General features: G+C 37.0%; 3 protein-coding genes and 1 long non-coding RNA gene across 7 annotated transcripts in view; 1 reads left to right on the top strand and 3 right to left on the bottom strand.

The window, feature by feature from the left end:
* Positions 1-17821, top strand: part of LOC135844072 (tyrosine-protein phosphatase non-receptor type 1-like) — a 76325-nt gene that overhangs the window by 48514 nt on the left and 9990 nt on the right. Inside the window, exon 3 of one of the 4 annotated variants that reach the window (XM_065362192.1) lies at positions 16146-16220. The exons of the other annotated variants lie outside the window; for them this stretch is intronic. The gene's annotated coding sequence lies outside the window, so the exon portion shown is untranslated. The remainder of the gene's footprint in view (positions 1-16145; positions 16221-17821) is intronic. 4 annotated transcript variants of the gene reach the window in all.
* On the bottom strand, positions 3889-4419 carry LOC135841826 (uncharacterized). Its single transcript, XM_065359027.1, has 3 exons — positions 4306-4419; positions 4154-4225; positions 3889-4078 (listed from the first exon to the last, which is right to left on the bottom strand). The coding sequence occupies exons 1-3, from the start codon at positions 4357-4359 to the stop codon at positions 3890-3892; spliced, it is 315 nt and encodes a 104-aa protein (XP_065215099.1). The 5' UTR covers positions 4360-4419; the 3' UTR covers position 3889.
* On the bottom strand, positions 10590-12437 carry LOC135844101 (uncharacterized). Its single transcript, XR_010558448.1, has 4 exons — positions 11468-12437; positions 11141-11396; positions 10708-11071; positions 10590-10626 (listed from the first exon to the last, which is right to left on the bottom strand). It is a non-coding gene; the product is annotated as an uncharacterized LOC135844101 (long non-coding RNA).
* Positions 14305-16146, bottom strand: LOC135844062 (uncharacterized). Its single transcript, XM_065362163.1, has 2 exons — positions 15782-16146; positions 14305-15684 (listed from the first exon to the last, which is right to left on the bottom strand). Exons 1-2 carry the CDS (start codon positions 15800-15802, stop codon positions 14668-14670), a joined length of 1038 nt encoding a protein of 345 aa, XP_065218235.1. The 5' UTR covers positions 15803-16146; the 3' UTR covers positions 14305-14667.

Raw genomic sequence — 17821 nt, 5'->3', positions numbered from 1 at the left:
ATTTGTTCGACGACGTTAGTATTTCAGTCTGGTATTTTCTCCGAGTCGAGAAATATCGAACAGACTCATCGCCAAAAAATTTATTCTACATCACCACGAAAAAAAATTGTTCATTATCACTCCAAAAAAATTAATCAAAATTCAACACCAGAAAACCAATTTGAAATAAACACGAACGAAGAGATAAAAAAAAACACAACATTCTGCTCGTTATTGCATGCTTGCGTAAGAACATCTGAATGCTCACTCGATTGAACGCGAATCAAATGCGAAAATCGCATGAAAAATATTGTGAAAGAACTCCACTAAATTCGCCGTCTATTCGCCGGCGAAAAGACAGCGGAAATCGCGCTGAAAAAAATGAAAAAATTCGTTGCGAAAATCGAAGGCGTATCGCCGGCGGATTCAGCAGTGATATTTTCAACGCGATTGTCGCGTTCGATTCGCCGGCGGATAGAACGCGATTTTCGCCACCGCGATTTCCGCCGGCGATTCGCGTTCGGTGTGTTTACCGGGATACTCATGCAGATAGCAGATACATTTTTGAAAAAAATTTCATGTGCTTGAATTAGGTTCGGAGATATGGCGGTTTCAAATTTTCTTTTGTCAACATCTCTCCCCTGGGGGACCAACAATTTTTGAAAAAAATTCAAGTTGCTAGGATCATACCTCTTTCAAGTATTTTGAGTGAATACAGATTTTTTTTCAAAACTCGTTGAAGCAGGGATTTTTTCTCCCCAAAAAAGCCCTTTTTTTCGCTATTATGAGCAAGGGAGGGGGTGGGAGGGGGATTTTTTGCCTCCGACATTTTTTTTAATGGTACCCAACAATGTTTCATCAAAATTTCAGAAATCCGAGGACGGGCATTTCACCTATTTTACCCAGGGATACCCTTTCAGCTATCTTGATGTAAGCACAAATACTTCTGCGCATGTAGTTTTACGATTACGCGGTGTAAATGAATCTTCAATTGCACAATTCTGAGGTAAAATTTCACGCTGAACAACTTGGTTCTCTTAGATTTCCGCCATTTGTCCATATTTTTGGAGAAAAACGCAAAAACGTGGTTTTTTGAGAGTTTTTTGAGCTTTTGAGCTTGACCCACCACTCCAAATGGTCGGGTGATGACTTCTACAGAAAGTAGACCTAAAGATACATATTTGACGAAAAAATCGTTTTGGTATGTTTTTTCGTTCCGGAGTAATGTCGATTTAAAGTTTTCTTTTGTCCGCCCTTCTCCCCCCCCCCCATGCGATGAAAAATTCTGAAAAAATTCAGGGAGGTACGCCCATGTATCCTCTGACTATATTCGTTTACAGAATCAATTTATCTTAATTACGCGCTGATACAGAATTTTCCCCCTGAAAAACGCGTTTTTTGGCCCCCCTGGCTGAGGGAGGTGGGGTGGAGAGCGGGTTATGGGCCCAAAATTATTTTTTAGGGGTACTAAACATACCCTGTGAGTTTCATCGAAATCTGAGGTTAAGGACATTTTGCCTATCTTATCCTGGGGTACCCTTTCCAGTAATATTACTTAGTTCAAAGTTCAGTACTTACCATCAGCAGCTTGTTTTCGCAACTTTCAACTTCGAAAACTTTTGAACGGTTGCATGCAGAGCTTTCGGTAATAGCTCATTTTAATGAGGATAAAATTACGAACATTTTGCTGTATTAAAATACCTATGCGTCCACTGAAAATTTCGAGTATTTTTAGTTTAAAGACGACGTACGTACGATGGACGTATGAAAAGTAAGTTTCCCACCCCCATAGAATCGGCTGAAATGAACTTTCTGGAGTGGGCGAGGTCTCATCTTGTAGCTGAAAGCCTCTAGTTTACAATGCTTCAAATCGCAATACTGTAAGTTTTTTTGTTTTAAAGTTATAGAAAATAATCTGACGTTGCTTCTTTGAAAGTTGCCGCCAACTTCGAGGAACACTCATTAATTCACTTTTTCAACCATGAATCAAAATTCATCCATAAATACTGGAAATTTGAGGTCCATTAATGAATGATCGACATGTTCAATGATGATATCGTGCAATTTGAGGCAGAAGAAAAATATTGAAATTGATTTTGTGAAACAGCAACCAGCTCGTGAAGTTTCTTTCACTTTTCGCACCAGGTTTGTTTGATTGAAAGTGACAGTCCGTTGCTCTGTCGCTCATCCTCTAAATGTGTTATTCTTCCTCAAAATTCGTAGTGCCATCTTCAGACAAGGCGAAAGTTCATTAATGGACCTCAAATTTCCAGTATTTATGGATGAATTTTGATTCATGGTTGAAAACGTGAATTAATGAGTGTTCCTCGAAGTTGGCGGCAACTTTCAAAGAAGCAACGTCAGATTATTTTCTATAACTTTAAAACAAAAAAACTTACAGTATTGCGGTTTGAAGCATTGTAAACTAGAGGCTTTCAGCTACAAGATGAGACCTCGCCCACTCCAGAAAGTTCATTTCAGCCGATTCTATGGGGGTGGGAAACTTACTTTTCATACGTCCCTCGTAGTATGCAGAAATCAGTAAAATAGAACTAATAGGTATAAGTATTCATAAAGTCGTTATTTTTTCATGAAATGATCAAAATTTAACATCGATCGATAGGGAATTTCATTGTCTTTAATTTGAGACCACACGTAAGTTCACCCGGACTCGCGAACTATCGAGAAAATTGCATTTTTACTTTCCGATCAGCGCGCAGCGATGTAAGGGAAGTATTGTAATCGACCGGTTTTTCGATTTCGAGTTTTTTACGGAATTACACGTTTTAAGGTCCAAAAAGACTTTTGAGACTATTTTGAGCGTGATGTTCCGTGTGTGTGTATGTATGTATGTATGTGCATATGTATGTGCACAAAAGTTTGTGAACACGATTGCAGACACCCTAATTGAGATACTAAGTTGAAACTTGCACCTAATGATAAGTCCCATTGAAGGATGTCATAATAAGCTTTTCAGCTTCGTATGTAAAAATCAGAAAAAAATTACGAGCATTTTGACGCGAAAACTCATGGCGTTCCCTATTCAATGGTACGTCAGTGACGTCACAGAAAACCAGTTGTTATCCTTAGCGCAGTGAACGCGAAGGCGCGCTCCAGATGTTAAGAAAAAGGTGAACCTTTTTCATGTATACAACGAAAGTGTGCATAAACGGCAAGGTTTTTGTGCCAAGTGCTTCACAACATTCGGAAAGTTTTGTGATGCTTGCATCACGGTTTATTTACGTGAGAAATTGTATGCATACTCACTAGTCCGTTATCACACAGGAAACAAAATGGTGGATGCGCTCACCCATATCATATCGTTACCTTAATGCCAAATCCGAGTATATCCATACAAAAAAAGTACGATTTTACATCGACTTTTATTAACCTACACTAATATTCACCCCTAAGGTGATATTTCTAGAACTCACTAGCATAGGAAAATAAATCTATCCTTCTCTCCCTCTACCCAGGTGCGCTAGATCTAACTATGTCAAGGTGTATCCCAAATTTCAGCTTTCTAGGTTAATTTGGTAAAATTTTGATTTTATCTTATATTTGGCCAAAATTTGATTTTTGAAAATTCACCAAAAATCGAAAAAGGCTCTTTAGCACTTGAAATTTTGACAGGTGATAAATTTTTGCCTGATCTTTCGATCTACCTTCGTACGGTTTGAAAAATGTTGTGCAAGTCCTATGTTGGAACGCAAAATCTGCAATTTCGGCTGACCTGTCAATCAAAATGACCGCCATTTTGTAAGTAGGGCCACTTTTTTTTTTTTGAGGACAAGGGTTAGAAATGTTCCTTAGGACTCCCCCTTTGAGAAAAAAGTTGTTGCGAAGGATCAGCAGGGGGGTGCAAGTGATCCTAATGCGGGCCCCCCGACTAAGGGGAGGAGGAGTTGAATTACCTGGGGACAGCGATACTTTCAGAATGTAATTCGAGTATAGATAAACACAGCTCGATATCCGGAGCAGAATCAAACGCAGCTTGTTGCCTTATCAACGTATTCATGTCGTTATCTGACGATAATTTCCAACACATTTTTTTGTAACTGTCATTGGTGGCGGTAGAATTTTCACTTACGCTGTCATCCTGTTAAATGGAAATATGTAAATCAATATCATAAGTTGTTCACGATTCCAAGAACAGCGTATCGATGATAATTACCATGTTCTCGTACTGAGCTTCGAAATCGAAACACTGGTCACAGACTCGAACAAAACCTTCATACGTTACCACCTGTAACGGAATAAAAATTGAAATATGATTCGAAAAATCAGCAAAGTAAAATTATTTCATCACTTTAACGATGCTTATACCTTCATTCTTTTAGTCGAACACGAATCGCAAACAACAGTACAACTCGACCACATCTGCGACAATGATGACGTCTCACAAACACACTAAATTCGGTTTTTCTGTAACACATGCATTTTGGCACCTGAAATGAACAAGAAAGCCACTTCAGTCAAACGCTAACGACTTTAAAAACTGGAAGCAAAAATGGACAATGAAAGAACCTAACACTGCCAACGGTGTACCAGGTCTTACGCCATACATAAGTCCATCGAGCGGATATTACGAAACAACAAAAGCACCAGTGCCTCTGAAAAGATCATCCATTCGAATGAAAAATAGGAGGAAATACTTACCCAGTTATATTCGGTATCCATTTATTGGTCGCAGGAACTTCATCGGGCGGATAAAAATTACCATCTTTGAAAATCTCAGCGTGAAGCAGAGCAGCATTTAAGCAATCGGTAGCTGCTGGTTTTTTACGAAAATGTAACGCTTTGCTAGCGTAATCTTTAAACGTACCATCCATTTGGTCTCTGGATATTGTTTCCAGTCGTTGTACTTCTTGGGGTAAAGTGGCGATAAATTTCGTTCCTACATCTAGTACCGGTTTCAACGACGGTTCGCTTTTCGCTTTTAGCTATTGAGGATCATTTGTTCGACGATCAACGCAGGTGAAAAAGCTACGTCGAAGCATGATGGCTGTATCGTAGGATAAAATTAATATTTTTGTACTCGTTGCAGCGAAATACATATAAGAGACATTACAGTACATAAACCCAATTTACTTGTTCACATTGTGGTATAGCTGATATCATTTTCAAACCGACTAGTAACCTGTAGTACCTCTTTTCATCCGTCGCGTTTAGTAAATTTGAATATATCACAGTTGATACCTAATACATTCGTTAGTTTCGTAAGAGAGAAGAAATTCTTTACGATATAATCACAGATATCAACGATCTGAAGACCGTTCACCAAAGTTGAGGCTTTTTTTGAATGCGTGACATCTTCGAGGTCGCTAAGGAACGAAATATATTTGCTGAATTCCTTTAAACGAAGAAAAAAATGAATTAATATTCGAAGCACGTACTTACTTACAGGCATAATAGTCCAGTCATTTTAGCAAAATTTTTAGTCGAACCTTGGAAAAATTGGGGGAAAGCTGAATTTCACATTATTTGTTCAGATTGGTCTCTAAAACAACCCATCAAAAGTTGCACCCCACAACTTGACCGCTACCCCCGCAAGAGGTCATTAACCTTTGCCAATACAGGTTTTTCGGCTGTATCGCAGAAATGAAGGGTCCGAGAGGAAAAATGTTCGAACAAAAATTGTTCTACGCAAAATTTCCTATCAGCACGACCAGTTCAGCCTTTCTCAAAATGACGATTTCACCCTTACTAAGGAGGGGGTAAAGTTGTCAATTTTACGAAAATTATTTTAAAAAATGAAAATCGACAATTTAAAACGTGAATTTGATTCACAGTAGACTCGAAAATATTTTGACCAAAGTTGCACACCGCAACTTGTCTGCAACCCCCGCAAGAGGTCATTAACCTTTGTCAATCTACGTTATTCGGCTATATCACCGGGTGATTAAATTCTACGCCAAATTTCCTATAAGCATAACCAATTCAGTTAAAATATATTTTTCAAATTTTGGTAAATTTTTAAAAATCAAATTTAGGCCAACAATCAGAAAAAAATCAAAATTTTACCGGATTGAGCTATAATGCTGAAATTTGGATATACTCTATTTTCGACCTGTCAAATCGATTGGAAACGATTTCAATCCGTTTTGAGCAGTTCTGAAGCCTTCAGCACATTTTTGAAACTTGCAATTCTTCACCAAATTTTATCAAATGAAATTGGAAAGCGGAAATTCATTCAGTAAACTAATTTTAATACGCTCTGAAGTCGACTGTAAATAGATTTCAAGTCGTTTTGTAGCCTTCAGCGAGTTTTTGGAAATTACTGGAACCTCCAGGAAATTTTTGAAGCTTGCAATTTCTACAAAATTTCATCAAATGGAGTTGAAAAGCCGAAAGTTAATTCGGATAGATTTTGTGGCATTTTTTGAAAAACAGAAGTTTCTAAAAATCTGCTGGAGGCTCCAAAACGGATTGAAACTGCCTACCATCCACCTCAGAGTAATGTCAAAAATGAGATGTCTCTGTTTGGTAAAATTTTATGGAAATTTTGAACATTAAAAAATCTGCTGGAGGCTCCAGTAATTTCCAAAAAGTCTCTGGAGGCTTCAAAACGACTTGAAATCTACTTCACTTGCAGTCGACTCCCTAGCGTATTGAAATTAGTTTACAGAATGAATTTCAACTTTTCAACTGCTTTTGATGAAATATTGTGGGAATTTCAAGTTTCAAAAATCTGCTGGAGGCTCTAGAACCGCTTAAAATGGTTTGAAATACCTAGTTACTAATCGATTTGGCAGGTCGAAAATAGGATATACAGTAAAAGTCGCTTAATGTTATAACGTTTGTTCCAGCCCAATTTAATAACATTAACCGACTTATAACACAAACCAATTGAACAAAAAAGTGATTTTTTTGCCAAAAATTTTTATATGGCCAATTTTATACTGAATATGTAGTCATTGAACTAAAATTTCGCGAAAATTGTGAGAAAAAGTGTTGAAAATAGGTTGAAACTTCAAAAAGTTATGAAAAAAGTATTAAAAAATGATGTCAATCAGAAAAAAGTCTGAAATTTTAGAAAAATTAGGGGAAAACTGGGTGAAAAGGTGTTAAAAATTACCTAAAAATCGGGGAAAACCTTAAAAATCACCTAAAAATTATAACATTATCCGATGCACTAATTACAATAACCGATGGAATTTCAATGTAATGAGATATAAAAGATCGGGAACAAACCATTTTAATAACATAAAGCGATTTATAACATTAACCGTTATAATAATAAGCGACTTTTACTGTATTCCAAATTTCATCCTTCTAAGTCAATTTGTTGAAATTTTGATTTTTTTTTCATGTTGGCCTAAATTTGATTTTCAAAAATTTACCAAAAATAGAAAAATACACTTTTGCACTTGAGTTGCGGTGTGCAACTTATTTTCGAGTCTACTGTGAATCGAATAAATTGTCGATTTTCATTTTTTTAAATAATTTTCATAAAATTGACAACTTTACCCCCTCCTTAGAAAGTGTGAAATCGCCTGAGAAAAGCTGAACTAGTCATGCTGATAGGAAATTTTGCGTAGAATAATTTTTGTTTGAAGATTTTTCCTCTCGGACCCTTCATTTCTGCGATACAGCCAAAAAAACTGTATCGGCAAAGGTTAATGACCTCTTGCGGGGGGTAGCGGTCAAGTTGCGGGGTGCAACTTTTGATGTGTTGTTTTAGAGACCAATATGAACAAATAATGTGAAATTCAGCTTTCCCCCAATTTTTCCGAGATTCGACTAAAAATTTTGCTAAAATGACTGAACTGATAAAGAAAATGTTCAAAATTTACCTCTAATTCAAAAGTGAATCCAGGTTCAATGGCATACACAACTGCACTGAAAGAAATAAACAGTAATAGTTACATTAAAACGATGCACTCAGTGCATTAAAACGCAGTAATTTTGGTATAGGAATGAAACGCATTAATCAGTACACATTTAGAGAAGTAACTATTACACATAAGTGCAATAACCATTCCATCGTTTTTATTCAACAGTATTTAAAAAGTGGGGTTAGGTATTATCAATTTCAAGTTTCTCCGCACATCTGATTGATTTTCACTGCAACGAATTTTACAAGACCTAATATCCCTGGGTAATTCTCAGAAAAAGGTAAAATTCGTGTGCAGGGCAAATTTCTCAACGGTTTTAGCATGGATTTTTTTTTTTTTTTTTTGGTCCATTCAAGAATGACCCCGCACACATTTCACACATGGTATTGAGGTTTTTAGACCCTCCTTTCAGTGGTGTACATTTGATTTTATACTCCAAATGTCCTTCGACTTGGCTGTCACACATCATGTTTTTGAAAATGAATGTTATAAAGTGTCATGAACTTCATTTTTTTTTTGGAAAAATTGACACATTCTCATTATCATAGAACATGAAGGTCTCTTACTGTGCAAATTGCAATTGCAATAAGTCTATAGGAAGCTCACAATTCACATTTGAAAACTGTCACACACTTTTTGCGCAAATTTTCGAGCAATTTTCAATTATTTTTGGTAGCTTCCCAATCCAACATTTTTTTCTGGTGAGTGGCTGCACTGGTTCACTGTTCTCATAGAAATGTTACCCCGCGCCGTTCTTTTTAAAAACTACATTACAGCTCGTTCTGATCGTACTTATCTGTGAAGTTTTGATATTTCGCAAAATCTGTGTCCTTCGGCTTGGTGTTTTCATTTACGCCAATGAACCCGCCAAAACCAATAATTGAGCACGGGAAGTTATTCTACATGATAAGTACACATTTAGTACGTGTTAAAAATCGAATAATGTCCAGTAGGTAAGGCTAGAAACGAAAAAACGTTGAGATTGTCCTTCGGCTTGTCCAGCGCCCATTTGTCCTTCGACTTGGCCAAATTTCAGACAGCTGTACTTTTATTGCGCTAGTCGACATACTACATGATAAAACAAGCAAAATTTGACATTTTCTCCCTCCCCACACCTCACCTCTACCCCTACCAAAAAAATAAGTCCAGATTCGAACTTTTCGGCCTGAAAAACATAAATTGACATATTACACGATAATATAAGCAAAATTTGACATTTTCCCCCTCTCCACGCCTCCCCCTCCACCTCTACATAAAAAATAACTCCAGATTCGAATTCTACGACCTCGAAAACATATCAATCGACATATTACACATCGATGAGGGTCGAATTCTAATTATCGCCGTTTTAGGGGGGCCGGGGTCCACAGTGGGGGGGATTGAATTGAGGCCAACACTAGAAAAGGGATCTGGGACACATATACAAATGATTCCCACTTGAAATTTTCCAAAAAAATGATTTTCGTTTTTCAAAATTATGCATATCAAAATCGACCCTTTTTCTGAGAATTACCCCCCTACGAAAATTTTCCTACCTGACCGGGATTCGAACCTGCGACCTCTCGTTCTAACTCCCTACACTTAACGACATGGCCGCGAGTAGAATGTTTGATTCAGGCCCTCGAAGTATTTATAAGTTTTTCACTGTTTGGGAATGTTTACCACTGATGATGTACTCAGTACATCGTTTACTGTATTCAGTAAATCACTACATGGTTCTCAGCCATGTTTAAGGAATGTAATCATTGCTTACTATACGATGTAATTATTACCCACCAAATGATGTTCTGAATACCATGTCTGCAGGACTGAGTCCCCAAAGAAATGTAATGAGAACATAGAAATGAATTTTGGAAGGTGATGCAATAAGTCCATCCTGGTGATGTACTCATTCCATTATTTGATGCATTCTCTGATTTGAACTATGTAATCATTACATCAAAATAAGGTAATTTGAAAATTACTGTACTGTGCAGTAACCATTGCATCAATTTCAGGACTGAATACAGCGTTTTGAAAATCATTTCTTTCAGTGTGATATCCATTCGTCAGCTAATCTAAAATTATCTTGATCAACGAGGAAACTCAATAAATTTCACTTGGGTCGCCAATAAATACACTGTACCACTTTGGCCACCTTTTGTACACGTCATTGGCAATAAGGAAAATCTGTACAATTTTCATCAAATTAAATTCAGCAAATAATTTTATCCTAATAGTAGCAAAAGTAATTACCTTAATACAGATTTTGATTTTATTACATATAAGTTCGGTGGAAACTCTCACATAAAGCGATTCAATAATTTGTAACATGAGCAGAAATTCGTCATCAAGGCTTTTGACGTATTGCGGGTTGCATATCGGTTTGCCTGAACTTTATCGGTTTGGTGGGCATTCTTATCAGTGAGTATCAAAATTTCATATTTTGAGCAATTTTCACAAGGTGTTTTTGAAATGTATAGCTTTAATTTAGTTTTTTCTTCAATTTTAAACACTGTTAAACCTTGTAATGGAAAAAGATCCTCTCTTTATCGAGTTTTAAAGAAGTTGACAAAACGTCTTTGAACCTTGACAAAGAGCGGATCTTTTTCCATCACAGGATTTAACAGTGTTTAAAATTGAAGGAAAAACTAAATAAAAGCTTTAAATTTCAAAAACACCTTGTGAAAATTGCTCAAAATATGAAATTTTGATACTCACTGATAAGAATGCCCACCAAACCGATAAAATTCAGGCAAACCGATATGCAACCCGCAATACGTCAAAAGCCTTTCTGCATCTTTGGCTAAATCGACTAGTTGCGGTTTTGCTATTAAAAAAAAAAAAAAAAAAAAGATAGAATCATTCATGTTACAAAAGGATTTATCATTAAGAAAAAGGACATCATTACTTTTAAATCCAACAGCAAACGAAACAACAGCGTATAAACATCTCAGACCCTTATTTTCGAAATCAATTTCTATTTTGTAACTATTCAACATTGGACTATACATTTGGCTCATCTTGTATAACACGTTATTGATACAAATCACATTTTTATCATCACATCGGCAAAGCGAATCGATGGGTAAATGATCATCCATTAAAGTACTTCGAACCAAGGAAGCATGATGTTGCAAACAATTATACAACGATTTATGAAACCGGCAACATTTCCACACAACTCTGCGTATTTCGCTAACATTCTGTATATCGAAGTGTATTATCATAATCGAATTTGATCTTGAACTGGGTATCAGTCATCATGTACACATCTGAAATAATACGTATAATTAATCGACGAATCTCAAATTGAACAGCTACCGAATAAAATTAACGCCTACCTTTGGTTAAAAGGTCGTAGTAAGGAAACCCACGCTCTTTTAGAACATCGACCAAGGGGGAACATTTTTCAGGAATGCTATCTGTACTATTTACAAGCTCGCTTTCGATTTTAGGATCATAAACGGAACGCTCCATATGCATCATGAGGGGAACAGGAACCAGTAGATCGATATCAGAATCGACAATAATGTAACTCTTCAGGTACTCGTTATGGAATTCGCTCAGATCTTCTTCGAGAGTTTCCGGATTCAAAGCCTAGCAAAAAATATGAATTTAGAAAAACCGAACAACGTGAAGAAAGAAAAATCCTCAAGTTACTGATTTACTTGTATTTTCGGCGAATAGATGTACGGTTGGCCAATGACTGAATGAAGACGAGCATCTTCCAAGAAGGTGAACTGGTTCAATGTGTTTGTTCGCAGAATCGGAGGGTAGTTCAATAAAGTGCTATGTAAATCGTGTTAAACTGAGGAATTTTATTGACAAGCCGACACGATAGCCTATCACATTGTAACAAACGTGTCTCAAACACCAGTTTTTAAAAAACAATCCTCTATGAAAACCTACAAAAACAGAAGTCTGGTTTTAAAAACTATTAAGTACTTTTTCGAGCTCGTAAATTTGGAAAAATAAAGATCACCTTCGCTGAATGAAAATAAACCATGGATCCACATCAAGTTTGTCAAGTTGATTAAAAAACACGTCATTTGCTCCGTGGTTTTTAATTTCTTCAAATCAACGAAGCGTAGTATGTACGATTCGTCGAATGCTTTTTGCACTTCGGCATCGTATTCGTAACTGAGCGATAAAGCTTCGTAATATCCTACTTCGTTGGAATTTTGCTTACGTATTATACGCAATACGTTTTCCAATATGGAACGTACAACAGCCTCTGGATCGGAAAAATCACTCGACGTAAACAGCACTTCCAAGTATAAATGTACACATTTTGAGTACTCGCCTCCCAAATAACAGGAATTTATTTTGCAGAATTCATATCATACTAAGGCACTATAGTTAGCTTCACTCAGGTACGCTCGTCGCGTATTTTGACATCGCACGCACGATGTGACACTCGACCAATCAGATGCGTCGTTCAGAGGACCGATTCGCCTTATCTACTTTCTGTTGTTTTGCTGGAATGCTGGACTTGAAAAAATTTTACCATCAACACGGAATAAGCACGGCAATGCCGAATTATGAATTAAATATACACTTTTAATTCTCGTCTTTTTATTCTCATTTACCTCAAATTTCTTTCATGTTTCATGTTGTCATTGACATTTATTTATTAAGTTCGAGATCGAGAACTACATAATTATTAAAATGTGAAAACACTAAACAGTAACGCTATGATGTGATGTAGCATCTTTGCTCTTCGCCTTCGCAACAATCAACCCATTCAAATTTCAAATCGAAATCACGTTTGTTCTATAATCAGTTGATCACACATCGCTAACAATGTAATAATTCATTAAACATTTATTGTTTTATATTTTGCTCGTAAAATGGCTGTATTATTTTCGCGATTCCCTCAATACCACATGACAGATATTCATATATATGCCAACATTGCCAACGCAAAAATGATAGATAATTACAACCATTCTACGAGCAAAATGTAATTTAATATTGTGTAAATCAATGATTGCTGGTCAACAATTGAAAAATCAGATGAGAATACACAATTATTATGATATGCATGCATTACGTAGAGCAGCATTCGTAGCACTGGAACAGATTTCATCGGCGAAATTTATTTAATTAACAAACTACAAAGCAACAAAACATCATGGAATTTTCTTCTGCATAGTTCAGAATTGAAAATGATTAATTATTCCATGTACATTTTCATTTTTTAATGATTGACAGGTGTAACTCATTCATATTCGATAGAAAATTTTTTTCAAGTCCAGAAAACTGATAATACATACTGATAATGCCGGTTCCAGACTATGCGCGGTTCGCGTTTCGTGGTTCGCATTTTGAGATTCGTGAAGGATTCGCGATAAAAATGATGAAATACGAAACACCTCGAATTTGCACTCTACACACTATTCGTATTTCGTCGATATATGTACATTTGACAAGAACGAACTTGAAAATTCGTCAACGAATCGCGAATCCCTTTGACGATTCGTCTAAAAACCGCCCGGTCGAGAGATCGGGCGCGAAACGCGAAACGTGAAAAAACTGATTCGTGATGATTGCGAATCACCACGAACAAGTGCGAAATGTGATCTACACACTATTCGCAGTTCGCGATATATTCGCGAATCATGTTTTTTTCGTGGTGATTCGCGCATAGTCTGGAACCGGCATAATAGATACGAGCGAAAAAGAATCGGAATTTCCACTCCTAATGAACGGAGTGTCACATCCTTTGACTATATATACATGGACTACTATCTTCATTGTTGCCGATGAAGCCGAAGTAATAGAGGTACTAGATCGGGAGCATCGGGAATTTTCATGCGCGCGCAGGAATCCCACCCACCCTCGCACCTTCCAATCACGGTGAACCACGGAGCGACAAACACCCTCCTACGTTCCAACAACCGCTACGCTCGTTGCAACGAAATCTCGCGCATGCTCAGAGCCCATGTCCCGATCTAGTACCTCTATTGCTTTGGCTTCACGATTCCCATTCAACAACAATAGGAGATAGCAGTCCATGTATATATAGTCAAAGGTCACATCGTGCGTGCGATGTCAAAATACGCGAAATGCGTAGCCATCTTTTCGGCCATTTTTGGTGCGAAATGATGACGTCAGCCATAATCACAGCACAGTACAGCTGTGCGGAAAGTGACGTCACTGTGACGTTTCATTGTTATTTTGCACCAAAGATGGCCGAAAAGATGGCTGACGATTTCACCTGAGTGAAGCTATAGTGCCTTAATCATACCTCTCTAGTCTCCCTTTCCAACTTCCTTCTTCACAACTCTACCGCTCCTTCCAGATTCGCATAAACGATTCACTTCCGGATCCTAAACCTATCTTCTTCTAATTTTATACATTCTCAACTAACAATAAATTTCATATTTTCTTGATTGGAAAAATTCAAAAAAATTCACGAGAAAAGCATAGCAATGCATCTAAACTAATCGTCAATATACACCATCTCAAGATTAAAATAATATACTTTATTGAAACAATTTATATTAAATTAATTAAAACGTATTTATTGTTGTAAAATATTTGAAATACCTATTGTATCGGGTATCGAGCAACGAATTTAGTTTTCTGGAGGTGGCGTGTGCAGGGCTGTTAGACACGAAACGTAAACGTATCGTTTCGTTTCGGTTGAGCTCTTTGAACCAAACTGTTTCGTTATACCGTTTCGTTTTGTTCCATAAAAGTGGTATCATTTCGTTTCGTGCCGTTTCGTGTCGTTTCGTTTCGTTTCCTTTCAGCCAAAAAAGTGAGAAAAGTGGACAATTTCATTAATAAATGAAGAAGAGAACCCCTCTAGAGGCTCTAAATGGATGAAATTTGAGTGAATTTGACAAAATTTGGCCGAAATTTACAAAAAAACTTGCAATGAAAAATCAAAAATTGAAGAAATAGAAATGATTCGTTTCGTTATAACGTTTCGTTTCGTGTAATTTTTTTGATTCGTTTCGTTTCGTGTCTCGTTTCGTGTCCAGAGGGAAAATTTTCCGTTTCGTTCCGTGTCTTTCGTTTCGTTTCGTTTCGTATTAACAGCCCTGGGCGTGTGGCCTTCGCAAGCGGGTGGTGCTATTCCAATGAGTAAACGCTCTTGTCCAAGCTCGTTCCATGAAACTTTCTTGTGAGTGCTGATCATTTGGTCAAACCTAACGTTGAATTTCATTAAGATTACTTGTTTGGCGGAAGTCATAGCACCAGGTACTTCGTAAATGGGAATATTTCTTCGCAAGACGACTACGTAGCGACATTTGTTTTTATTAGGGTTTGACAAGCATACCGTAAAATCATGAGCGCATCCGAAAGCTTCGTTCATTTTTTCGACTACGTACTGGCGATGTTGAGGTGTATCAGCACAGGGGAGATCGATGTTGTGTTGATAAATTCCCTGGTGCATCGGCGTTATATTTAGTGGAGGAAACTGCGAATGGTCACATGGCGTTTTACGTGAAAAACTAAGGAGCAGTCCACTCTGTTCTATGTCGTAATATACCGTCAACGATCGGTTACTGAATGCGTAGTCGACTTGACAATTAAACCACTTTGATACGCAATCGATTACAGTTTTCGACGCAGACCGAACTTGAAATATAGCAGCATCTCTTGATAGAAGTAGAATATAACGACAATTCGTTTGATCATAGTAGATACAAAATATCGCTCGGATAGAGAATCCGAACATCATCTGCAACGTGTGAATCACGTAATTCCGTCCTGCCTGATCATAGGCGCAGGGTAAGTCGAGTGGATTCGGTGGAAAATGGAATACACCAATTACAGCAGGTCCATGTAATAAAACTGGATTGAGTGGATGGTGTTGTAAAATCGCCGGCGGAAGGTCATCATCGGCGAACGGGTTAATCGCATGCATTACCTAAAATGAAACAAAACTTGTGCATTGGAACTTTCTTGCGAAATTTTGAGATAGTTGTATTACAGTAAAACATATTACAATAATGAAATTTACTTACGTCGAAGTTTTCACCTTGCATTTTTATTATAAGAATGCTTAATATTCGCTTACAAATTTTCTATTTCTAACAGGAGCAAGAGAAGCTCTAGTTTATCAGTGATACGATACTGATTTCCTTTTTTCAGTAGGGCTCTATATAAACCAGGTGAGCGCATCCACCATTTTGTTCCCTGAAGTGATAACGGACTAGTAATTATCCAAACAATTTCTCATGTAACAAATGCAATTTTTTAAATTGTTCGCGAGTTTGGGTGAACTGTTATGCAGTCTTAAATTAATGACAATAAAATTCCCTATCGATTGACGTTAAATTTTGATCATTTCCCGTAAAAATAACGATTTTATGAATACTTCTATTAAAGTTCTAGATAAGGGAAGTATACGCGTACGCCATTTTGGTTCGACATCGACACAACGGATGTAAACATCATCAAAACGTAAATATACATACAATCTTACGTGTAAGAAATGCAATTTTTTCGATTGTTCGCGGGTTCGGGTGAATTTTTAAGTAGTTTAAAGCTAAAGACAATGATTATTTCCTATCGATTGATGTTACATTTTTATTATTTCGCGAAAAATTGACGATTTTTATGAATACATACTTATATTACCCAATTTTTTCATGGTAAGGGCGCCCAACTTCGACCACTTTTTTTAAAATCGCCACCAATCGAAGACTATTTCACTTCAAAACGTGGTAGATGGCTTAAAATGTAGGTTGAACCTTCCCCTAACTCATATCAAAATTTTGGCTCAAATGAAGAATCCTTAATATGTTTTTTGAATTTTTTTCCGAAACAACTCAAAAACGATTTTTCTAAAGTTGGGCTCCTAATCCCGACCACCTCCAAAAGTTAGGTGCCCTAATTCCGACCATATTTGAAAGTGTAGCAAACAATAAAATACTATTTCACATGAAAATACAGTAAATGGCTTAAAAGGTAGATTGAACCTTCCCCCAACTCATATTAAAATTTTGGAGTTGTAGAATGGAGCTGAGAATTAAAACTCACATTTGCCACCATAAACGATTTTGAGAAAAACGTGAAAAACTGAGTTAGTAGTGTTGCCAGTTGAAAAAACTTATAATACCAAAATGAATCATTAGATAGCGCTACCAGCACACGATTCCGCGTGTTTGCTGATTTTCACCTAGCTCCCTTCTGCTTTAATATCCAGACAAAGAATGGCAAATGTGAGTTTTGACGCCAAGATTCGCGATCAAATTTTTTTTCACTGTTTTAATTACGATGATAGGGAAAAGTTTGATAACAAGCTGAATTTTGGTACTTGGGGGTTTTTTGATACGCTGAACACGAATTTGGAGTGTCCAGGTGAATCCGGTGTACGCTTCCCCCTTTTTTGTGGACCTTAAGCCCCCAAATTTGTTTTTTTGCGTTTAAGTCCGAAAATATGCAATTTTATGCAAAATTAAATTTATGTTTTTTGGGTCGCAGAATACGAATTAGACAATATTTTTTTTGTAGGGGTGGGGGATGAGAGGGTGAGGGGGGCGAGAAATTCAAAATTTGACTATAATGATGTGTGATATGTTGAAATGTATGTTTTTGAGGGTGTAGATCACGAATTTGACAAAAATTTTTTCGTAGGGGTCAATGGTGGGAGCTGAGGTCATTATAGTCAAATTTTGAATTGTTCACCGTTTTCACCCCCTTCACCCCCCACAATTCACCCCTACGAAAAAAATATTGTCAAATTCGTGATCTACACCCTCAAAAACATACATTTCGACATATCACACATCATTATGGTCAAATTGTGAATTTTTCACCCCCTTCATCCCCCACCATTAACCCTTACGAAAAAAATATTGTCAAATTCGTGATCTACACGGTACACCCTCAAAAACATACATTTCAACATATCACACATCATTATAGTCAAATTTTGAATTTCTCGCCTCCCTCACCCTCTCATCCCCCACCCCTACAAAAAAAATATTGTCTAATTCGTATTCTGCGACCCAAAAAACATAAGGGAGGATACCATTGTACCATTTTTTTAGGGTTCATTG

Source organism: Planococcus citri, chromosome 1 (genome assembly GCF_950023065.1).
Source record: "Planococcus citri chromosome 1, ihPlaCitr1.1, whole genome shotgun sequence".
In the NCBI taxonomy this organism is placed as follows: domain Eukaryota; kingdom Metazoa; phylum Arthropoda; class Insecta; order Hemiptera; family Pseudococcidae; genus Planococcus; species Planococcus citri.
This window is presented reverse-complemented; position numbering and strand designations above follow the sequence as displayed.

Bases quoted from the DNA above. Each gene is read 5' to 3' on its own strand.
- LOC135841826 (XM_065359027.1), bottom strand. From the start codon at position 4,359: ATGTGGTCGAGTTGTACTGTTGTTTGCGATTCGTGTTCGACTAAAAGA. The intron at 4,226-4,305 runs GTATAAGCATCG...ATTCCGTTACAG, and splicing joins GTTCGACTAAAAGAATGAAG to GTGGTAACGTATGAAGGTTT. The intron at 4,079-4,153 runs GTAATTATCATC...TCCATTTAACAG, and splicing joins AAGCTCAGTACGAGAACATG to GATGACAGCGTAAGTGAAAA.
- LOC135844062 (XM_065362163.1), bottom strand. From the start codon at position 15,802: ATGCAAGGTGAAAACTTCGAC. The intron at 15,685-15,781 runs GTAAGTAAATTT...GTTTCATTTTAG, and splicing joins TGCAAGGTGAAAACTTCGAC to GTAATGCATGCGATTAACCC.